We start from the raw sequence: 25054 nt of genomic DNA on the forward strand, positions 1-25054 counted from the left end.
TACAACTTGAATGTATACATTTTTTCTGGCATTGTCATGTGACGCTATTTTATTATTATTTTTTTATTTATTTTATTTAAATGGGTGTGTGTACTTCTAACATGTTTGGTTGGTAAAATAAATATGTCGTAAATTCAAATCAAGCGTCTTCTGTGTCTGGAATGGATGTATTCTTGAGGCTATAAGGTAACAATAACATAAGAACCTTGTTTGAAATGGGTTTGGCTAAAAGAAAAAAAAAAAAAAATTGGTTTTGTCTATACTACTAGGTACATATACTAGGTTGCCTGGGTTAAATAGAATTGTATTACTAAAAAGAGACTAAAATCTAATTCATTGACTAAAAGTCCTCTGTTTTCGTCGACTAAAACAAGACTAAAATGCTCAGACTTTTAGTCGACTGAAACTTGACTAAAAAGTAAGAACAGGACTAAAACTAATAAACTAAAAAGACAGCTTGACACAAAGACTAGACTAAAAATTAAAACAGGCCTAACAAAAACACCACTAGTGACTGTAAACGCCTGTCCCACAACAGCAGCAATCCATGCAAACAAACACACTGGTCAAATAAATGAAACTGCAGATATCGTTCAATAATTTATTGGTGTTCTTCAGTTTAATTACATAAAAGTACATTTTGGTTCTGACCCACCAAAATATTTTGTGAGCCAAATTTAAAAAAAAAAAAAAAAAAAAAAAAAAAGGTTTCTCACTTAAGACAACTGCCACCATGATACACCCATAGATTTTATAAAATATGGACAAAGTCTCTGTGACATTACCTATAAGTATCTGAAGAGACATTGTGAGATCTTGGCAGTGTCTGACTCTACCTAAGTCTTGGCTAATTCAAAAATGGGCAAAGATTTGGCGCATGGATGCTATTAGTAGTGAAGTTCACATTGCCTTTACGAACAGTGGATGAAAAATATACAGCATGTTATCCAGCCACACTAGAGCTGTATTAGGTTACTGCTAAAGGTCACTAAACATTTCATACTACTGCTGCTTCACATTAAGAGCATCAATAATGGCTTTTATTGTGAATCAGTCACAGGAAGGCAATGTGTTGTTGTGGTTAGCGCTAACTGCCATCGTTCAAATATGTGTCTACAAAGCCATTTTTTGACAATAGATCAGATACAATAGCAAGCTACTAAAGGATGGTTCTATCTTGGAAGACAAATGTCAAACATTAAAATCTAAATTAACTGTTAATGTTACAAATCAGGCCTAATGAGAAAAACTGGAATGTGAATATTAATTCTTCGAATTACACCCCAGAAGAGAAATAGCAATAGCAGCCAGTATACCCAACACTGAAGCTACAATTTGAAGTACATCATCTCTTTTCTCGGCCTCGTCTCTAGCTCGCTTTTTCTGGTTCTCTTTTACTTTCTTTATTTCCCTTTCCTTTTCTCTTTCATGAGCTGCCCTTAGCTTATCCAACCTCGTCCCATCAGCCCCTTCTTTCCTCATTTTTTTCATCAAACTCTTCATCTAGTTTTTTCTCCAGTTCCTCCCTCTCTCTGCGCATTTGCTCTTCTTTCTCTTTGAGAATTTGTTGTTTATACTCTTCAATCGCCTTCTCTGCTTTCTGGAACATGTCGTTGGTGTAATGGCTTCCTCCGTTCTTCTCTTTTATAGTTTTGATCTTGTTGAACAGCTCGCTGACCTGAGAACGGTCCTTCAGGTCATTATTAAAGACGTGGTACTGGCCGTTACATTTGTCCACAAGTTCCTGCAGCTCTTTGCTGTCCTTCAATGACTCCTCAATAGGTTTCCCTTTGAGCAGGTCACCATGGGTAAAGAGAACCATGCTGTATTTGTTTGCATCCTCTCCAAAGATTTGTTGAATCTTCTGCACCGTATTCTTTTCTTCCTCTGTGAATCTGCCCAGTCTGAGGACGACCAGGAAGATGTGAGGTCCAGGAGAAGCATAGGAAACGCTCTGGGCAATATCTTTACTGGTATTCTTTTCATCAATGCTGGTGTCGAACACACCTGGAGTGTCAATAACAGCAACCACTTGTCCATCCACTTCACCAAAAACCTTTTTACAGTGTTCAGTCACAGATTTAAAAGAAAACTCTGATTTAAAGTTCTGTTCTCCCAGAATGGTGTTTCCTGTGGCGCTCTTCCCAACTCCGGTCTTCCCCACCATCACAATCCTGATCTCCTCATTATTGTATCTGGTCAGTTCTGATGGGAAGGACATACAAATGAAAACATCAACCAAGAACTTTTTAAGTTGGTTCATTATTTGAGCTATGGCATTCAATTCATCTATAAATATATCCTGAGATACAAGTTGCAACAATATGAATGCAGTCGACTTACCATTTGTGGCATACTTGCAGTCCATAGTTGGGTAATAGAAAGAAGAGCAGGTCTGCTGCTGAGCTGAAGAAGTAAAGTCAAGTCAGTCTGTGTGCAATACTTGCAATAACACTTATATAAAGACATCATGCATCATACCACAGCTATAAAACAATGCTGACATTAAAGTAAATTGAACACTGGTTTACGCTCCGCTCCAACATGTTGTTTGACGGATTAATTCAATTCCAATCTACTTCATACTTGCCGACTGCATTGGTGGGTACCCATTGCAGTGAATTTGTAAACACAACATCCATCCATCCATCTTCTTCCGCTTATCCGGTAACGGGTCGCGGGGGTAGCAGCTCCAGCAGGGGACCCCAAACTTCCCTTTCCCGAGCCACATTAACCAGCTCCGACTGGGGGATCCCGAGGCGTTCCCAGGCCAGTTTGGAGATATAATCCCTCCACCTAGTCCTGGGTCTTCCCCGAGGCCTCCTCCCAGCTGGACGTGCCTGGAAAACCTCCCTAGGGAGGCGCCCAGGGGGCATCCTTACCAGATGCCCGAACCACCTCAACTGGCTCCTTTCGATGCGAAGGAGCAGCGGCTCTACTCCGAGCTCCTCACGGATGACTGAGCTTCTCACCCTATCTCTAAGGGAGACGCCAGCCACCCTCCTGAGGAAACCCATTTCGGCCGCTTGTACCCTGGATCTCGTTCTTTCACAACATGTTCATAATTAACAGAATAAAACAAAACTGAACCGCATTGGCAAAAGACATCATGCGGTTGTACATAAACATGTAAACATGGAGACCACTGAAGTCAACCACAAGCCGTCTGCAGCAGGCTACCTGGTTCTATTTGGAAATTAATACCAAGCTGTGCATTTCATTTGTGGGGACTACTTCTAAGGGTTTAAATAATCTAGGCAGGGCCTCATTCCTGAGCACAGATAACCACTGTATATTTTGCAAGCACATTACATATTTTATTGACTTGCAGAAGTAGTTATCCATTGCTAATGCTAATGTTAGCTAACTTATGTCAAAAAGCAGTAGCTAACTAATGTTACTGCCAATATATGGTTTCCAGTGAAACCGTATCTTGGCAGTAGCTAATTAACGTTTCTGCTTTTTGAGATAAATTAGCGTTAGCAACGGATAGCTCCTTCCCAAGCTAATTGATCAACAGAATTCAGGTTAATAAAACACGGTAATGTAACCAAAGTATTAAAAACTACTTACATGTTGCTATAGTGTGACATGTATGTAGGCCTACTGTTGTTCAGCCTCGCAGCTAGTTACAGTGCTGCAAGGCCTGTTCAGATGACATGTCAGCTGTGTGTTAAGTTAGCTAGATTGCTTGTGAAGGATGAGTCAAACTAATAGTTACATGTTTAGTTTTTACCTTACCATGTTAGGCATTGAAAAACCTTTAAGACAAATTTCCCGAATTTATTGTTTTAGAGACAGGAGCAAGAGCCCCCCACAAGGTTCTGATTGGCTACCGCTAAATAAGGTCACTATCCTTAAGTATGACGTTATACATGTGCCTCATTCCTGAGCGAGTAACTGTATGTTTTGAGCACAGAGAACTATATTTTGCAAGCACACTACATCACATTTTGAACAGGAATTAAAACTCGCAAAATATAAATGTTTGAGCATACAAAAACCTATTCTGTGCTCAATAAATGTATTTGCATGTTTGCCATTATCCATGTGAACGTGCAATAATAACCCCGCTCACGTAGTTTCCTCATGGGCCCTCTCAAAAAACTCTCTGCGCTCCGGTAGACGCTGCTGCGCTCCGGTCAGGTCTCCCTTGCTCTCAGCCTCTGCACTCTGTGCGCACTCAACTCTTGACACACTCTCAAATTTTCACAGTGTGAAGTGTGCCACAAAACCAACCAATTAAAGGTCAATTATGATTGGCTGTTCGTCTCCAATTAGATTGCAAGTAGCAGGAAACAAATCTAGGAGGAACGGTCTTTTTCAGTCAACACCTGTTGGTCAGAATACTGACTACAGTGGAGCTGTTCGATTAACATTACTGGATTAAAACACATTTCGGTCAGTATTTTGTATTATTGACTTAGATATATCACAGAAATGTTTTAATATTTGTGTGTACTATAATGCAGTTTTTTTTTTTTACTCATATCTCCTTGTGTGACGAACGTTAGTTTGAGTCATCCTTCGCAAGCAATCTAGCTAACATAGCACACAGCCGACATGTCATCTGAACAGACCTCGCAGCACTGTAACTAGCTAAGTTAGGTCTCGCAATGCAAGACTGAACAGCAGTAGGCCTACATACATGTCACACTATAGCCACATGTAAGTAGTTTTTAATTCTTTGGTTACATTACCGTGTTTTATTAACCTGAATTCTGTTGATAAATTAGCTCATGAAGTTGCTAACGCTAATTTATCTCAAAAAGCAGAAACGTTAGCCAACTACTGCCAAGGTTTCACTGGAGACCAGAGAGGTGTTGGAAGACTCGTCAGGTGTTGTCATGCGTTTGCACTGTGCATAGTATATCCTTATTTTTTTAAATGTATTTAAAATGAAACCGTATCTTGGCAGTAACGTTAGTTAACTACTGCTTTTTGACATAAATTAGCCAGCGTTAGCAACGGATAACTACTTTGCAAGCCAATAAAATATGCAATGTAATGTGCTTGCAAAATATACAGTAGTTATCTGTTCTCAAAACATAAAAAATTTTGCTCAGGAATGAGGCACATATAACGCCATACTTAAGGAGATATGGAAAAACACGTTGCTGCATTATAAATTACTTAAAATCAATTAAAAGCAATGTTGCACTTTCCAAAAAACAGATCTCCTGAACTCGTAAAAATGCTGGGAAATTAAGAAAATATTCAGTTTTACCATTTAAGCTCTGCCCCCTTTAAAACCATCATTTATATAATGTATATAGATACAAGTTACAATCAACATTATGAATACATATGACTTACCATTTTTGGCAGGATAGTTGCCCATAGTTGAGTTGTAGAGAAAAGAGAAAGCCTGCTGCTGAGCTGAAAAGTAAAGTCAGTCTGCAACAACACCTCTTTATATTGTGTTGTGACCCCTCCCTTTTCTGCTTGCTGTTGGCTTCTCTGGCTTTCCTGACTGAGCTGGCATTTTAGGAGGGTTTGTTAGCTAATTGGTGGACACCTGGGTAGGCTTCAACCAAGGCTATTTATGCAAGTCATGTCTCATTGTTGTGTCTCTGCCTTCTCCTTCTCCTAGGCTCCACATCTCCTGGTTTGGGTTCGTTTCACCTCCTCTTTTGCAGTTGTCATTTATCCACACATCTTTCACTCACCCACACACCACCCACACTACTGATACCATTGATTTTTACACGTCATGATTCTTTTGTTAATAATTATCTTGTTTATTTTACAATAAACAATTAATTGGCACTTTAACCTGTCTGATCTCTCCTCTTCGTCACATGCGTTGAGCCGGTTTGTGACAACTGTATAAGGGACATCATCCAACAAACCACACCCATAGAACACTGACATTCAAATTCATCTGTCTTTAGTTAATCCCATTTTTAGCAGAATGGGGTGTTTCACAGATACATTTGATTTAATTTGACCATAATGTATGCTGTAGTTCCTTTTGAATAAAATGGTAATTGACCAGGTGCATGTAATTAAGTTAACTTATTTGATCATGCTGAATCCTTTATGTATTTATTGTAACCTTTCACTGAATATTGACCTGATTGCCCATCTGAATATCGTCAGAAGATTCTCACCTCTAGTTAGACTCTGTTTTGAGAACATAGGCATGCAACACACTAACTGACTGAAACCACCCTGACCAGAGGGAGAGTACCAAGTTAAGGTATCGGTGTGCAAACTACAAAAAGAAACATTTGTCTTGTTCCTTGATGTTAGAGTGCATCAGACTCTGCTTAGGCTGGGACAGAGGACGTATGTCACTCATCCAAGGCTATGCCATCCATGCTGAGCATAGAAAAATAAGCGCTTTAAAAAAAGCGCAGCTTGTGACAAAAGTGGCTTGGATCACAACATTTGTCTCCATTAACCATTGTTTTCATATTGCACAGTAAATCTTTAGTGTTATATATTCCTTGTTTAAGCTTAATTTCCATCAAATTTGTAACTTCTTACTGACATTGACTATCTAATTTTATCACAAGCAAATCAAAGTCATTTCATATAATAACATTATAGGGACCCAAGACATTTCCCTGTGGCACTCCACATGTTACTTACAGTAGATAAATGATCCTAAACCTAAACTCCCAAATCTCTTAAGGATGTCACATATGGAGTAAAACTTCTAAACTATATCGGCTAAGTTTGCACTTGCACTCAATTGGCATCAAATTCTATAAATTAAGTGTGTTTTCTGTTCGGTTCTGTTAGTTTTGACCAAAAAAAAACATTTGTATTGACCTGTTGACCTTAAAGCTAAAGCCCTGTTTACACGTACATGGTTAGTTTGAAAAACTGACGTTTCCCTTCGTTTGAGCGAATTCGAATTCGCCTCTGAAAACGATTCTTTCTACCAAAGTGGAGATTTTGGAAAACTTTGTTTGCACGTTTGCATGTAAACTGAGACAAATGGAGGTTTAGGCAGCCGAAGAAGAGAAGAGAGTAAGTGATTCGTTGCGGTTGTTGCTGTTTTGGGGATTCTGATTGGTTAAGGTGGGCTTGAGCTTCTCGTCACACTGCCACCTACAGGTTTGGCATGCTCTTGACGGCACTGTTGTTTTTGCCATTTTTTGAAAACGGATCACTTTTTAACATTGCAGATAATAATGGAGCATGAAAGATCAGCAAAAAAAATTAGACGTAATCATAAAAGCCAATGTATTTTTTTCATCTATTTAGACTAATTAAGAACTGTGTAACCTATGACGATGCCAAAATACTTATGCACACAAAGATTTTTTCACACCCCAGTTATTGTGCTACCTTGTGGTCACAGGCAAGTCTATATGTGACCAAACCATTAGAATCTAAAATCATACATTAAAAATATTGGCCAAAATGCCAACCAGATCACATCATTGTCACATCCTGAGAGATCTGGACATATTAAGATTGGGCAATTGCATTGCATTTGCAATCTCCAATCTCATCTGGAAGCACTTACATGAACTGAGAGAGATTGAATGGGACAGGGTCCTCTCTAAAGGAGACCTGGAGAGTGACTGTGACCAATTCACCTCAACAATTAAAGTTATGGGGCCCTACCTCAGAAAACGGAGCCAAAAGAAAAGCAGGGACACACATTGCCCTGGCTTAATGAAGAGTGTAGAAAACTTATGAAGCAAAGAGATAAATTATTGAAACAATCTTTAAAATCAGGTCTTAACAACAGACCAACAAAAATGTACCTCATTAAGAAACAAAGTAATAAAAAGGCTAAGGCAAGCTAAAGCCAACTTCTTCATTGATACTATTGAAGAGGCAGGAGGAAATGGGAAGAAGATATGGCAAACCATCAACAAGCTGATCGGCAGAAAACAATTATAACAATAAAGAACTAGAGTTGAAAATTAACACTGAACTAGTCACAGATCCAACCATCATATCTACAGAACTAAACACTTTCTTTCTAGACTCTGTTCATGAAATTACCCAACTTTTTAATTCACCTAGCTACTCTACTTGCGCCATTAATTATGCAATTACCATCAGTGGCTTAAAACATTCTAAGGCCATGGATATCTATGGCCTTGGTACTAATTTTTTAAAAAGGCACAAAGAGACCCTTCTACAGCCTATTACATATCTGATTAATCAGTCCTTAAGACAATCCATTGTTCCATGATCATGGAAGATGGCCCTGGTCATACCCATTTTTAAATCAGGTGAAAGATCAGATCTGGCCAATTATCGGCCAATCAGTATTTTCTGATGTTTCTAAAATATTCAAAAAATGGGTGGCTAAATTATTGATTCAACATCTCATTAAAAGCAATAATTCACTCCACCCTATGCAATTTGGGTTCAGGGCCCATCATTCAACAGAAACAGCCAACTGTTTGTTTTTGGAAAAGGTTAAAGGCCACCTAGATAAGAGTTCTTATGTTAGTGCTGTCTTTTATATATATATATATATATATGGTGCTGCAATTCAATGGTTTAAAATCTATGATACTTATGATACTATGATATTTATCCTTTTCACTGTAACTGACCAAAATTAGGTCACAAATTTCAACTCGCATATCTCAGACAACACTGATCTTTTGCTAAGCATACATTTGACATTTTAGAAATGACTGCAGTTGATGGCAATAATTATGGAGATATTTGGTCTCCTTTGGTATGTACTTAAACAATATGTACTTAAACATTGTGTCATAAAAACTATACCTCAATGTGAGAATGAATAATTCTAGTTTGAGTATTTCAATTATACATAAATTCATAGTTTTTAAAATTAGATTTTAAAATAATTTAAAAGCGCTCTAATTGTACTTTTTGTAAATATTCAGTCCTCCAACTAATTTCTCTCCAGCTGTATAATTCACACTGTATAGTTATTCCTGGCCAGTGGAGGGGGCTATTGTACAATGTCTGTGACCTCACAGAAATGCAGCTTGGTGGCATTTAGTTTGGTTTATTTGAAACAAGTAAACCAAACTAACAGGTCAGACAGCAAAACAATATTAGCATAGAAATGATATGTAACTCAGAACTAGAAAGATAGACTTTACTTAAACTTTTCTAAAAAGCAAGTTGTGACCTTTTTCAAATTGCGGCAGCGGTTTTATTATGTACAAAGGTAAATTATTCCAGTTCCTGCTACTACAGAACTTAAAGCAACAGGCACTCGCATTGGCAATAAATTGTCTATATTAAGTATGTTTTTTTTTTTGTTACCATAAAATCCCATTTCTATTGACCTGTTGACATTAAAGTTATAATATTTGAGATTTTTGTGAAATCAAACACTGTTTTTGATAATGTGTCAGCATATTTTCACCATTCAATGTATTAACATTCTTCACCTCTCTCGTATTTTCCCCTATTAGTAGTGGAGTTCACATTTGTTCAAATTGGCTTTACAAACATAGTGGATGAAAAATATGCAGCATGTTATCCAGCTCTCCTCCAGTCACACCAGAGCTGTATTAGGTTACTGCTAAAGGTCACTAAACATTTCATACTACTACTGCTTCACATTAAAAGCATTCATAATGGTTTTTATTGTGAATCAGTCACAGGAAGGCAATGTGTTGTTGTGGTTAGCGCTAACTGCCATCGTTCAAATATGTGTCTACAAAGCCATTTTTTGACAATAGACCAGTTACAGTAGGAAGCTACTAAAGGATGGTTCTACATCTTGGAAGACACATTAAAATCTAAATTAACTGCTAATGTTACAATTGTTTTGTGGTTCGTCTGTGACTTCACTCTTAAAGCAGCGACACAAAGCAGGGTTCAATTCACAATAAAGGTTTAATGAGACACACAAGCAAGGATATATACATGTTCTAACAATTGCTCCATTCACTTAGATGACGTGAGAGTAGAGAGATAAGAAACAGGCTCCAGAGGAAAGTAGGATTGATTTAAGGTTGGTACACGCAGGTAAATCTTTAGGAAGGAAAACAGTGTTACAATTTCTGATACAAATTTCTGATAGCAATTAAAACTGATAAAAGAGGATTTGTTCAGAGTTTTTTGCAGAATATAAAAGTAACATATTCTCAAACCTTTGGTAAATGTACTTAGTTAAACTCCACCACTGTTGACCAACTAGGCTTCGACCCAGTGGCGATTTTAGACCCTTTTTAGGGGGGGCTCAAGCCCCCACTAAATTTCATCTCAGCCCCCCTAAAAATTATATCTTACATCTTCAAGTCAGAGTTTGCGAACGTGTCTGTTAGCGACAGAGGACAAACAATTACAGGTTCAAAGAAACAGGTTTAATATCCTTTGTCGCTGTCGCCAATGCTATGCACCTGTAACCCAGTCAAGGAAAGTTTTATTTTCTATTTATTGTTTACACCTCAGTATTACTATGGACATCATGTTATCTATAATCCTGTGAAATTTCTATTTAAAATTGTTATTTTTTTTAAATTTGTTAAACTTGCCCATGCAAGGGACTACAGGTGGAAATTAGCAATTGCTGCTATAACCTGGCCCAAGACATATTCTCTTGTTTAACAAGTTTAGTGTTTATTTGTGCATTGTCCCTGTTTCAAATAAATCAATTTCCAATTCTAATTATCATTTCATTTGATTCTGGTAGTCCGTAAAGGAGCTTTCTTCGTTTTTTCATATGTTAAATATTTTGCATGTATTCTGTTATAATAAATACATATATTCATTGTTATCCAGTGAAATTGCTGATTTAGCAGGGGGGGGGGTTAACGTTTTTGCAAGGCTGTATCTGTGTGTCACATTCTCATTAGGGGCTGAGCCCCCCTAAGGTCTGATCCTAGACTCGCCCTTACTCCAGAGCAGCAGGGGCGGTAATGCGCCGGGACAGCTGGTTACCAGCCGCCTAAAAACATCACGGAGACCGAAGAAGTTCAAAGTTCACAAGGAAGTTACCCTCGTGTTGTGGTGTAAAGGGAGACAGGAGCACACTTACGCACAGAAAAGAGATTAAAAATACTATTTTTCCAAAGGAGACAGTTTACTGAATAAGTAAGTAAACATTTGACGTTCGTTACTTCCTCCTGTCGTTGTCGCGAGTGTTACGAATGCTTATCTTTTAGCTGTTATTGCGATGTTTACACTAACATGCTGCTTGCTAGCCGATGTTAGCATAGTTCGTCTCAGACTGGCGCAGCACCTAATTCAACAGTTACAGCGTTCTTAAAATATAAAAGGATGTGTGAAACATTGATATATTTGGCCGTATAAGGAGCCCTAATTAAGGTTGACTGCAGAAAGTTGATTATGTTCCTTGAGTATATGTATTTTTATGTATATTTTATGTGCTCTTTGTTTTTATACTCATGTATGTATTTGTACGTATTCTTAATACATCCTAGCTGTTTTAAATATTACATTACATCCAAAGCAGTAGTAAGAGCAAGTACATTAGCTTTAAATACGAAAAACTACAAAGAGCCATATGAAAGTACAGCTTTAAGAGTGTATATGTATTAGGGGTGGTTCGGTTCGTATCACGGTTTTAGGGTCACGGTTTTCGGTTCTGTACGGTTCTTGTTATTTTTTCTTTTAATCTTTAACACTCCAGAAATATACTTCAGCATATGATATATAGCTAAAGTTAGCATATTGAATGCATGTTGCACAATACATGCACACAGTGGCAGTTCTATCTATTGTTTTATTGCCGCTGTCATCATAGGTAACATGAAATCCAAAATGTTCCCACACACCAGACTATATACGACGCTGGAGCATCCTCCAACTCCGGGCAGCCTTCCTCATCTCTCCCACCTGACATTTCTGCATGTGACGTGACCTGCAGCACTCCACACGGCACCTGAGGAGCGGTCGGCTCGGCGCCTCTCAAAATCTGACGAAAATCTTTTAAACTGACCTTTGTCGATCAAAAAAACTATGGCCTATTTCTCGCATAAAATGTTTTCAGAAACACTTTTCGGTGAACTATTTTCGTAAAATACGAGATCGTATTCAGAACGAGACGCCATTAGAGTCTGTTTTGAAATTCGGGAGCAGCAAGAACCACGTGACGTGTTCGTCCAATCAGCTGCCATGTGTTGCGTTTGTCACGCTCATCCCCCTCGTCGTTTCCAGTAAGTGTTTTAACATAGGTGTGTAAAGTGGGCACTACGGCAGTAAGTGGTTAGTGCACATTAACAGTGGACTGACGAACCGTGCGACGCACACACACTCCGAACCGAGCGGTTTGGATGTTTTTTCATGAACCGTGCCACGTCGCCGTTAACGCTGAATGGGGATACACGATATATAGCTCTGTATTTTTTTACCAAGTGGGCTAAATGTTCAGTTTTAAGTCAAAGCCACTTTTCACAAGCTCTTTTATTAAAACAGATTGTGATTAAAATAAAATGCAAAGACAGGGTTTCCTTTACCAGTTTGAAAATATACAGCTGCAACACATTCAGAAAGTTATCTGAAATAAATAGCTTAGGATATATTAAAAAATATATATATATTTCTGAGAAAGCTCCTTCACTTGTTTTCAACAACAATAACAGACTGATTAAAAGAGAGAGAGGACGCACGGATAGCTCAGTTGGTATATATAGAGGTTCGACTCCGACCTGCGGCCCTCTCCTGCACGTCATTCCCCCCTCTTTCTCCCCTTTCATGTCTTCAGCTTTCCTATCAAAATAAAGGCCGAAATCTAAAAAAAAAAAAAAAAAAAAAACAGCGGGAGAGGGAAGTGCGATGGACTGAAGTGTATGCTACTCACAGAGTAACGGCTGACTGGGTCCAGCACGGGTCGAATGTGCTTTGGCAGGTCAGCGGCGTTACACATCTTGTGTAGGCTATGAAATGTCTGTATCGTCACTGCGCTGCATTTTTATGAACTATGATATTCTGGCCATGGGTCACATCTCTCGCCCAGGTCCAGCAGGCTCCATCTCACGCTATTACTCAACGAACTGAAGTTAGTTGCATTTAATAACTTCTAATGTGTTTTTTGCCGTGGCGGCCGCAATAACAGAGAGTTACCATCGTAAACACTGGTACCAATACAGGTTTCCCTCTCATACTTAACAATATGTAGCTGTGTTAACAATTAAAACTGTAGACAAATGTCAGCAGTTTGGACCGGCGGCGCTGTGTCAGACAGACACAGCGCCGCCGGTCCAAACAGCTGCAGGGGTGCCGTGTGTGAGTGATTGGGGGCGGGGCTGCGCGGAGAGATATCCAAACACGACTACGGCTTTACAGAAGGAATGGGTCATGTAACGCAACATTAAACCATATCGATATAAACGACATCGCTTCGTTCGTGGAGAGGCAGCGGATGCGAGGAAGTTAGGTGCACTGGTGCGACCTAGGAAAAATCTTAGTCGCACCCTTACAAATTTTGGTCGCATGTGCGACCAAAATGGTCGCACTCTAGAGCCCTGATTAATCATTTTGAATACACCTGTGCTTTTCCTACTATGACATGTCAACATGTCTGCTGTGAAAAAGGTCTATACCGACCGTATATATCGACACCAATGTATTAGGTCCAAAATATCGTGATATTTGATTTTCTCCACGCCCAGACCTTATAGACGGTTTCACAAGGTAAATTTGATAAGAACTCGGAGACAAATTTGTTGTTAATTGGACTTTCCTCTCTTACCTTCAGGTTGCCATGGCCTCCTACACCTGCATCAGCTGCAGAGTGGCTTTCACAGATGGTGAGGTGCAGCGAGCGCACTACAAAACCGACTGGCACCGCTACAACCTGAAGCGCAAAGTCGCCGACATGCCACCGGTCACCGCTGAGAACTTCCAGGAGCGCGTCCTGGCACAACGGACGGCTGCCGAACAACAGCTGAGCGAAACGGCGGCCACCGAGGGCTGCACCGTCTGCAACAAGAAGTTCTCCAGCGCCAACGCCTACCAGAACCACCTGCAGTCGCACAAGCACCAGCAGGCCGAGAAGCAGGCCCTGCTGGCCGCCCAGAGGAAAGTAGAGATGATGAACGAGAAGAATCTGGAGAAAGGACTTGGGGACGAGAAGGTGGATCACGACGCCAAGAACGAGGCCCTGCAGCAGGCCCTGAAGGAGCAGCAGAGGCCGAGCCCGGCCAAGCAAGGCTCATCAGAAGGAGCGACGAGGAAGAGGGCGGAGAAGCTGGAGAAACCTCCCAGGCTGATGTGGCTGGAGGAGCAAGCCAAGAGGCGAGAGGGAGAAGACGGAGCCACAGCTGTGGAAGGTAAGAGGGAGAAATAAAACCAAAAAATCATAGACATCACTGAATAAACTTTTTAAAAACCACAGTCTCTTTGTTTTTAAGACGCTCTAGATTATGGATGCACCGAATCCAGATTTTTGAGGTTCGGCCAAATACCGAATCCACTGGTTAAGATTCTGCCGAATCCGAATACCGAATCCTCCTCCCATCCTCAGTCCATGGACACAGTCATTACATTAATGAAGTAAACAGTGACTGTCCTTCCTTTGCCGTACCTGAAGTTGCTGCATTTTGGCTGCTGTCTGTAGATTCCTTCATGCACAACTCGTATTCTTTCAGATGTTTCATACCAAATGTTGTAACAGCGGTGATGCTGTGTATAGTTTAGGGTCCTCGCCACCACGAGACTAATCGTCATTGCAAAAATTGACAAAAACCTGGAGTACGACGACGAAACGCTGGAGCTGACTCTACCTTCAGGTGACTTGAAATGAGTTTTTATAATCGGTAAAGGGCAATTGTGGAACATAATAAAAAGTAAAGAATACATGGCTCCTGTAAATGTCTTAAAGAAAATTCATGAAAAAAAGTTTATACCATTTGTGGGTGAAAACAAACCAATATTAGATTGTTGAAGTTGCTGCATTTTGGCTGCTGTCTGTAGATTCCTTCATGCACAACTCGTATTCTGTTGGATGTTTCATACGCCAATGTTTTTAGGCAACACTAGACGTTTCCCGCTTCGGTCCCCCTACAGATTGGAAACGGAATTGTCCATTACATTACATTATGCAAGTTTGCCAGATCGGGTAGCGGATCTGTCTCTGGACAAAGTAATGTAATGGACAATTCCCCTTCCAACCTGTAGGGGGACCGAAGCGGGAAAAGTTCTCTAGTGTAGTGTTGCTTTAACAGCAGTGATGTTGTGTATAGTTTAGGGTCCTCGCCACCACGAGACAAATCGGCATTGCCAATTGAACATGTAGCTGGACTTGAATGGCCTTCTTTTGACTGAAAGTACTGCCAAACTACACTTTTTCTGCTCACGAGTTCCATTAGCCTACTGCGTTGAACGCTCCACCTACGTAAACACCTTCCCGTAATCAACGGCGCTGTCATTACGTCGACCAGCGTAGTGCAAGCATAGGGTTCGGTTCGGTGGGAAAAAACTCTACGGTTCGGCAGTAACCGAACCCCGTCAAAAAGCCAAATATTCAGCCAAATCTGAACCCGAATCCTGGATTCGGTGCATCCCTACTCTAGATGCCTTTTTGAAATGTTGAAAGTATTCACATTTAAGGCGCTGTAATCAGAGAAAATGTAAGTTTTAGTTAGAGTTTAGGATCTTTAATAGTTTTTTTGTGTGTTTAAAAACTGACTCCATGTTCCAATCATAACAATCTCCCAGAAGAGTGGGAGGACGTTGTGGAAGAGGAGGAAGATGACGATGAGATGGAGGAGGAGGAAGAGGAAGAGGAGACGATGGATCAAGAGGAGGGAGACTCGGCCGCTGCGTCGGACCCCCGACCCCCTGCTCTGCCGGGCTCCATCCCCGTCACCGACTGCCTGTTCTGCTCCCACCACTCCAAGTCGCTCATGAAGAACATCGCCCACATGACCAAAGTCCACAGCTTCTTCATCCCCGACGTGGAGTTCCTCGTCGACATCAAGGGCCTCGTCCGATACCTCGGTGAGTGTTTGGGCAGATAACAGAGGAAAGAGATCAGCACTCTTGATGTGGCGATGCTCAATCCACTCAACCCCAGCCCATTGATTTTTTTGTGTTACAGGAGAGAAAGTCGGTGCTGGAAACGTGTGTTTATGGTGCAACGAGAAAGGCCGCTCGTTCTACTCGACAGAAGCAGTACAGAGTCACATGACAGACAAAAGCCATTGTAAACTCTTCACAGACGGCGACGCTGCCCTGGAGTTTGCAGACTTCTACGACTTCAGGTAATAAAGTCATTCACGTGTGATGTATTTAACTACGTCTGGGTGTATTAAAGTGCTCATATTATGCTTGTTGGCTTTTCCCCTTTCCTTTATTGTGTTATATATCTTTTTTGTGCATGTTATAGGTTTACAAAGTGAAAAGCCCAAAGTCCACCCCAAAGGGACTTACCATCTCCAATAGGGCTTTGACTCCGAACTTCGCTATTCGAATATAATTTGAATCTAAAAAAAACAACAAATATTGATATTCGAACGAATATTAGGCAGTCCTTAATATTCAAACCTGTTTTGGAGAACCTTGTTTTTGCATTTCAAAATGTAACTCTCGCTCTGACTGGCTAGTAGTCCTTACCTAGCTACTGTCAGGGCACGCCCTCATACTCTGCTTCTGACTGGCTAGTAGTCCTTTCCTAGGTACTGTCAGGACACGCCCTCATACTCTGCTTCTGACTGGCTAGTAGTCCTTTCCTAGGTACTGTCAGGACACGCCCTCATACTCTGCTTCTGACTGGCTAGTAGTCCTTTCCTAGGTACTGTCAGGACACGCCCTCATACTCTGCTTCTGACTGGCTAGTAGTCCTTTCCTAGGTACTGTCAGGACATGCCCTCATACTCTGCTTCTGACTGGCTAGTAGTCCTTTCCTAGCTACTGTCAGGACACGCCCTCATACTCTGCTTCTGACTGGCTAGTAGTCCTTACCTAGCTACTGAGCATGTGTGACTCCCAACAAAGATGTTACAGCAGTGAGAGGTCTCACTCTGTAGCTAAAACAGAGAGCTCAACACACTGGGTGAAAAGAGGAGCTGCAGTAATGTGCAGTACAACAAAAAGATGGTGTTTTTTTGAAAATTAAATCATGTAAACCTATTCTGATATAACCTCTAAATACAATTATGAACCTGAAAATGAGCATGATACGAGCACTTTAAAGTCCAGTGGTAATGTAGATGAAGTTTATCTAAAGGCATAAGAAAGTCATTTATGCTGCATCTTTGTCATCTGATTCACACTTTTTGTGTTGTGTTTTGCGAACAGGAGCAGCTACCCAGACAGGAAGGAGGGAGAAGATGCTGAAATGGCCGAAGAGGAGCTGCCTGATGACAAAAACCTGGAGTACGACGACGAAACGCTGGAGCTGACTCTACCTTCAGGTGACTTGAAATGAGTTTTTATAATCGGTAAAGGTCAATTGTGGAACATAATAAAAAGTAAAGAATACATGGCTCCTGTAAATGTCTTAAAGAAAATTCATGAAAAAAAGTTTATACCATTTGTGGGTGAAAACAAACCAATATTAGATTGTTGAAGTTGCTGCATTTTGGCTGCTGTCTGTAGATTCCTTCATGCACAACTCGTGCTAATTGAACATGTAGCTGGACTTGAATGGCCTTCTTTTGACTGAAAGTACTGCCAAACTACACTTTTTCTGCTCACGAGTTCCATTTTCACTTTCTCACAGCCTACTGCACTGAACGCTCAACCTACGTCAACATCTTCCCGTAATCAATGGTGCCGTCATTACGTCGACCAGCGTAGTGCAAACGTAGGGTTCGGTGGAAAAAAATTCTAAGGTTCGTCAGAAACCGAACCCCGTCAAAAAGCACAATATTTGTCCGAATCCTGGATTCAGTTCATCCCTGGAGCCTAGTTATTTTTTTTTACAGCCCAAAATCTCCAAACTGGCATTGCTCTTCCCCTCGCCTATACCTGCTTGACGGAGAAGTTATTGTCATATTGCCACAAGGTGGTATCGGGTGTGGTAGTATCGGAGTCATTTTATGACTACGAGTACATGCGCGCGGCATCGGACTGATACTCGATACTGGCATTGGTATCGGTCCATCCCTAGCTGTGTTAATTGAGTGTTTGAATTGTGCTTGTTTTCTGAAACATTTCCATTGTATGTATGTTGTCCTGTACACAGGTCACTCTGGAAAAACCAAGTTGTAATCTCAGTGAGATTTGTTGTCTGAGTAACATGATGAAGTGATAATAAAGGCGAGCGATGGGTTGGGCCAGAAGTACCGCGCTGAAATGAATGGAAGTGAATGCTGATGGAGAATCCTTTTATCAGATCTTTCTGTTGGATCTCTGCTCTCATTCGCTCCTTGTGGACTTTGGCTTTATCGTTTTATGTTCATACTGTAACAGAATGCACGTCCTCGCTGTGTGTTTCTTCAGGTGCTACGATCGGCCACCGCTCCCTCATGAGGTACTACAAACAGCGGTTCGGCGCTCAGAGAGCGGTCGTGCTCACCCACAATAAGAACGCTGTGGGCCGAGTCCTGCGGCAGTACAAAGCTCTGGGCTGGGGAGGCGACGCAGGTAAGATTCAACCAGGAACACACAGCATCAGAATCATTTCCCTGGCGTCATTTGGTTCATATTCAACAGTTAAAAGAGAGAAAAAGGGATGAGTCGTTTTGGACCAGTCTGACAGTTTCTCCTGAACATTCAAACCAAATTAGTTTTTTCCCCTTTCCTCTTAGTTGTCTCATTTACTAAGCTGGGCCGCCATTCAACCTGTATTTTACTCAGTTGTTATTTTACTCAGTTGTGCAGCACTTTTCAACACTTTACATGCATGTTGTACTATACTACCACCACAAGCAGAAATATTATTACCAAGCCAGGAATGAACTTTAATGTTCACACAAAATAAAATGTTCAAGTTGGTCAAGGAGAGAAAGAGATCTACAGATCATACAATTATGAACCTGAAAATGAGCATAATATGAGCTCTTTAAATCTTAAGTAAATGTGCTTACTTACAGAATCAGAATCGCACTTTATTGGCCAATACGTTGACTTATAGGTATGTGGTATTTGACTCTGCGTAACTTAACCTTAACCATGTAGTGGAAATTGTTTATGGCGTAATTGGTTAAGAAGGGGATAATACAAAGACACTAGGGTTAATTGACCTCTGCATTTGATGCATTAAGCGTTCTTTATACCTAACACACATTATCGGGGGTGGAAGGAAGGAAAAACTGAAAGGAAAAAAATCCTCACTGGTGGGTTTCAAACTCAGTGAGGTGAAAGACTTGACAGCTCTCAGGACACACACACACACACACACACACACACACACACACACAGGCCTGACTTTATTGCTATGGGGATTATCAAATACACTCTCCCATCCTCATTTAAATTCAAATGTGTTCCCTCTGTATTTTTTTTGAGGTGTCACTAGAGTGCAGGTTCCCACAGATAAAGGAGGATTTCTCTGTATTAACTGCGTTCTCGCTTTTAGGTGATGGTGCAGAAGAATGTAGCAATGAATATTGTTTCCACACAAATATGTAAATGAGGCAACTGTAATGTAAAATGTACTTACCTGAACAGGCTTAGTTTTACCAGAAAGGAAGCTACATGAAAAGACAAGGCTGTAGAAGTCTCTTTAAATGGAACTTAACTTGAGTTATTGTATTAAAAAAAGACAGAAAAGGGGGTCCATCTAGGGACGTGCATTGCACATTAGCTTAGGCTATAAATGCCGTGGTGTTCGACATAGGTCTATGCTACATACTTGTCCTTATACAACTAAACATAAATTGCAAATTACTTTCAGTGCCGAGCTGAATTTGCCTCAGTTCATGTGATTCTGCTGACCCTGCAGTGTTGCCTTATCCCAGTTTTGATTGATTGTGTTTACTTATAGGAGTTTGGGGAATCTCTTATCACTTCTTTGTGTGTGTGTGTGTGTGTTTGCACTTTAGGTTTATTGATTGAGCTATTTCCGTTTATCGGTTCCACCAGCTTCCTCTTTCAGCCTTTTTATTTATTTCCTGTGTGGTGGAGTTGGTAGAGTAAGGCATTATCACCGTCAGGGTGAGTGTGGAGCCTCCCATGCTTCACATCGGATTAGTTACTTAGATGAACTGTCTTCACTGTAGGGGGGAAAAAAAAGGCCCGCGTATACGAGAAGTAGAGCTCTGTTCAGGCACAATGTAATGTTAAAGTCATAACACTAGTGGTTACTTATACAGAGCTTTAAACACAACACAGTTCCTCCAACATGCTTTACAGTACAGAGAGGAAAAGGGAAAGAAGAGGCAGAGTTATAAAAAAAATCATTTTCATGATAATGCAAACAGAGACAACACACTCCTACAGAGAGACATTGAAAACACATGGCTCAGAAGAAACCTATTAAAACTAGGGCTGCACCATATGAGGAAAATATCTAATTGCGATTATTTTGACCGATATTGCTATGAGGCAAAGTTAGTTAAAAAGTTAAAATGATTATAGTGTACTTTATGCGAGGAGCTGTACCAAACAGTTGTGTTGAATGCGATTGGCCGGGACGTCTCTGCAGCACCACAATACTTCAGTTAGAATAGTTTGACACATATTTTGCCTTTTTAACAAATATTGCACCCCCCCCCTCTGTGATTTGGATATAACACTAGTCCATATTGCGATTTCGATAAAATTGTGATTAACTGTGCAGCCCTAATTAAAAGGTAATACAGGATGAATTCTTTACTTTTGGGCAACGATTGAGAAAGCCCTGTCCCCAAAACACTCGGTGCTGTGCACAGTGAGAGGTTAGAAAGTACTCCTCCCCCTTGTGTTCGCTTTGCATTCCCCGTAATAACTGTGAGGAAACTGCTCCTGAACAATATTGTGACACACAACATGCACATGCATGTTGCCCCTCCCCTCCCTCTCTCTTTCTCTCAGGCTCCCTCTACCAGAAACAGAAAGACATGCAGTACGTACAGATGATGAAGTCAAAATGGATGCTGAAGCTCGGCATGAGCAACAACGCCACCAAGCAGAAGCACTTCAGAGCCCAAGTGATGTTCTAAACTGGGACCGGAGGGAACTGAACGTCAACGAAATGTGACGTGGACTTTCAAATTTAAGATCTTTGCTACAAGACTTTCAGTACAGCTGCGAGAATGGTGGTTCCTTGGCACAGCGGCAGAAAGAAAAATCAAACGTGACGATCACGTCACGTCAGCAGCGCTATTGTGTTTTGAAGGAAATGAAGCCGTGTTGATATGAGGTTTAAAAACTATAGCAAAAACCTCGATGTGGAGAAACCTTTACCTACTTCTTGGAATTCTCACATTAATTTCCAACTCTCCGTTATCTCTGTAAAGCTGCATGGCGGTGTGGAAAGTGTAGGTCGTCTGTAAATCTGCTTTGTCTTCCTATCAACTTCAACCACTTTTGGTGGAGATCAAGAGCATGAATTACATTTATAAAACGATTTTGAAACCGTAAAAATCGAGTCAAAGCTTAAGTAGATCAATATTAAGGAGGTGGTTTTACTATTTTCATTTTGTAGGGCTGTCCTCGATTAAAGAAGTTCTTATTCGACAAACGTTCGTACATTTTTGTCGACTACTCAATTAGTTGCTTTAATCAACCGATCTTTAAAAATTAGTTTCTCCACAAAGAATCAAGCAAGAGCACCACATTTCTTGGAAATAATGCATTCAGCATGAACACAGCATAAAACATTACTAATCGACTAAAGAAGTCTTAGCCGACTAAGACCACAATGGCCAGGATTGGGCATCGAGAACCGGTTCCAACTTGGAATCGTTCCAAAACTTACGATTCCAATGGAATTGCTTCTTTATTGGAATCGTTTGGAAAATTTGGTTTTGAATCCGATCATCACTTTAAATTTTAACATGCGCAATATATATTTTTTTGTATTGGCCAGGCGCTTATTGTGTTGCAGTCACGGAGCACAGTAAGCGGCGCTCTAAAGTGTGGCTGAAAAAAAAAAAAGCCCGGTAAAACTGTAAATCACCATTGAATAAAAATGTCCTTATCTGTGAAATAAGCCTGTGACCCGTTTCAACTCCACCCCTCAAAGAATCGGAATTGAGAGGAAGAATCAGAATTGGAATCAGAATTGTTAAGATCAAAATGATGCCCAAAAACCCTAAAACCGGCTGATTAGTCGACTAAGAGGGGGCAGACCTACTATTTTGGACTCATTCAGTTATGTAACACATTTTATTTTCAAACTTAACGACCAGATTACAAATGTATGATTCAAACCAAATAAATGTGTTTCATATTTATTGGAAACATTGCAGTCTTCCTTTTAATAACTTTTTTTACTCCTTGTTTTCAGGTAGAAAGAAGAACATGATTCAGTGCTAAAACTCTCCAGCTATAATCAGTGTAAAATCTGTCATTTGCTCTTTGTTTATTGTTCAAATATCAGCAGGATTCACTGCAGATCGTTCGTTAACATGACTGGAAGAGTACAGCCACGCTAGCTGTACTGTGAGCCGGTAATTATCTATTCACAGAAGAAACATTTCCCCCGAGGTTGGCGCCTGAAGAAAGCCATGTTATGTTCTGGCTGTATATATTGGTATGGTCTTTATTTTCGACCGAGTTTGGCTCATCACATGCGTCAGTCGTCAGCATATACTGTGTGTCTGTTGATAAGTAACAACAGATTACAGTAAAGAAATGAGGTCTTTGAGAAACAGCTTCTTCATTACATAGTTTTTCCACCAGCGAGTGCTGTCAAGTTTATTATTCAGTATAATGTCTCGCTTAACTTGGTCATGTTTAAAAAACAAACATAGGGCAATTGGACTTTTTAAACGGTCAAATATTGGATCAGGATAGACCCTAAAAAGATTCAGTACATTTGTTGGCACCAGAGTATTAGAATGAATATATGCCTACAGATAGCATGTTTAAATGTTAATTAACTGCATGAAAACATACTAAAGTTTAGTATGTAATTTTGAGCACATTAGCTTGTTAGCTAGCATCATGTCAACATTTGTTCCGGCACTTTACAGTTTGTGAATTTGCGTTTCCTAGGAGGGCGAAAGGAATGTCCCGCCCCACTCGCCTTACTAACCCAACTAACCAATCTCACTCCTCATTCCTAAACCTAACCAATCGAACCAACAAAGGTAAGGGGTAGCCAATCAGAGGCAGAGTAGGGCGGGACATTCCTTTGCCATCCTAAGAAACGCAAATTTGTGTACAGTTAGCACGTAAATGTCCAGCTGAGACAGAAAAGCCTTCTGTCGTTGGAAGTAGAGCTTAGATCGGCCCAAAAAATCAAGCCCGAACCTGCCCGAGCCCGAGCACGTTGTGTCCGAGCCCGGCCCGGCCCGACACATTAACTGTAATTATGAGCCCGAGCCCGATTTAAACCCGACAATTTTTTTAATACGTGGGCCGTTAAAACTGACGTTCTCAACTACAATTCAGAGTTGTTTGAACTGCAGAAATCTGTTTAGAATAATACAACAAGGACGAAGCATGTAAACTGCTGTTTGTTTAGAATGGAACGGATCGCAAATGGATCTGAATGAAGAAACGTAAAAAAAAAAAGAAACAATGATGAACAACATATTGTTGTCACTGCCCACGACTTGTTTAAACTGCTTCCATACCTCCGACTTTCCTCCACACTTGCTCAAAGTTAATTCTCCTGTTTTTCTTTTTTTCTTTTTTTCTTTACATCTTCAAGCTCCCGGTGTGATGCGTGCGAGAGGAGGAGACTCCGCGCATGACACGTGCTGCATTTTGTAACTGCAGCCTAACTTTTGTAGGCTACACATTTGTTACTTTTATATAGCCTATATATATATATTTATAATATTTCTGATTATGGCATAGCTTTCTCCCCACCCAAATAGGATAATAAGGTAATGGATTAAAAAAAAAAAAAAAAAAATTGCTTGATCAAGGGTCCGGCCCGGCCCGAGGATGTGGCGGAAAATAACGGCCCGAGCCCGACCCGAGGTCCGGTCTGGCTCAAGCTCAGGCCGAGAATCTAAACTCTAGTTGGAAGTGTCCGGTCATGAATTGAAGTGCCAACATCACGAATAACAAAACTTAAATTAAGTATCACATTGTTATCATATTGTTATGATTTTTCTCTTCTGTCCTTCTTCCTCCCTCCTTTTTCTCCTCCTCATCTGATTGGAAACCACAAAACTGTTAACGTTTTCACCCACCAGCAGAACTACACCCTAATCTTCTTCACAGCGAGTACTGGAGTACATTTTACTGGTAATGTTTACTGAAGCGAAATATTGAATCTTCACCATCCCTGTAGTTCTCTTCAGGTACGTCAGATTTATCAATGACTCAGCCCTGTGCAGATGATGTCATCGAAAGCTGATCGGGCCTTGAGCAGGATGCTGACCCACCACGCCGCCTCCTTTAATGAGCTCAGTTACTCCATTTGTTTGTGGTCCTTCACTTTATCTTTTGGCAGGCTGTCCCACTTCCTTTTTTGCAGGCTGCAAGAGTGTTTGCGGCGTGATGGTTTCAGGGCGTCTATGGCACTCTGCCCTGTGCAGTACGCACTGTTTGACAGAGTTGACAGGAAAAACAGAGAGGTGGGGGGAGGAGGCCCTGCAGACAGGCCGACGGCGAGAAAGAGGCTAATTGATCAGGACAACTTGGGGAGAGAAACAGGCCGGATGGCTGAGAGGCATTAGCACTGTGGAAGTCGTGGGCGGAGGTGATTCTTAACGAGTATGACGGTTTGACCGATGCGTTTTTGAAGGCCGATAAATATCATTTTGAACACTGGCTGTTGTATTTAATTTGCTCACATTCCGTTTTTATATAGTTCCCTTGAAATCTACTCAAGCCTCATGCTCTTCATGATATTTTGCAAAATAAATGGAATAAAAAGACAAATTAGATCACAATGCAGACTAATGTCAATCTAGTAAAGCAGCTTTTTTTTAGTCTGAGCTGCTGGAAATTGTCCTGATTGGATCAATTTGAGTAATTAGATCACAGCCATAGACTGTTAATATTAATAGACAGAGCATGTGTGACGTCACCCATTGGTTTGTGGAGGTCTGCTATGAGTCGTCGAGTTTGCCGTTACGGGTGCAGCCATCCTGGTCGCGGATGTGGCGATTTTAGACGTGAGGGAGGAGCCACG

The 25054-nt window shown here is 40.7% G+C and overlaps 2 protein-coding genes across 2 annotated transcripts; one reads left to right on the top strand and one right to left on the bottom strand.

The window, feature by feature from the left end:
- Positions 1–1381: 1381 nt before the first annotated feature.
- On the bottom strand, positions 1382–5477 carry LOC116044642 (GTPase IMAP family member 9-like). Its single transcript, XM_031292038.2, has 3 exons — positions 5317–5477; positions 2344–2406; positions 1382–2205 (listed from the first exon to the last, which is right to left on the bottom strand). Exons 1-3 carry the CDS (start codon positions 5339–5341, stop codon positions 1463–1465), a joined length of 831 nt encoding a protein of 276 aa, XP_031147898.1. The 5' UTR covers positions 5342–5477; the 3' UTR covers positions 1382–1462.
- A 5379-nt stretch (positions 5478–10856) lies between these two features.
- znf622 (zinc finger protein 622) lies at positions 10857–21736 on the top strand. The gene is made up of 7 exons (XM_031292082.2): positions 10857–11001; positions 13628–14201; positions 15589–15870; positions 15971–16133; positions 17170–17285; positions 18316–18459; positions 20830–21736. Exons 2-7 carry the CDS (start codon positions 13634–13636, stop codon positions 20955–20957), a joined length of 1401 nt encoding a protein of 466 aa, XP_031147942.1. The 5' UTR covers positions 10857–11001; positions 13628–13633; the 3' UTR covers positions 20958–21736.
- The last annotated feature ends 3318 nt before the right edge of the window (positions 21737–25054 follow it).

This window comes from Sander lucioperca, chromosome 9 (genome assembly GCF_008315115.2).
Source record: "Sander lucioperca isolate FBNREF2018 chromosome 9, SLUC_FBN_1.2, whole genome shotgun sequence".
NCBI classification, from domain to species: Eukaryota; Metazoa; Chordata; class Actinopteri; order Perciformes; family Percidae; genus Sander; species Sander lucioperca.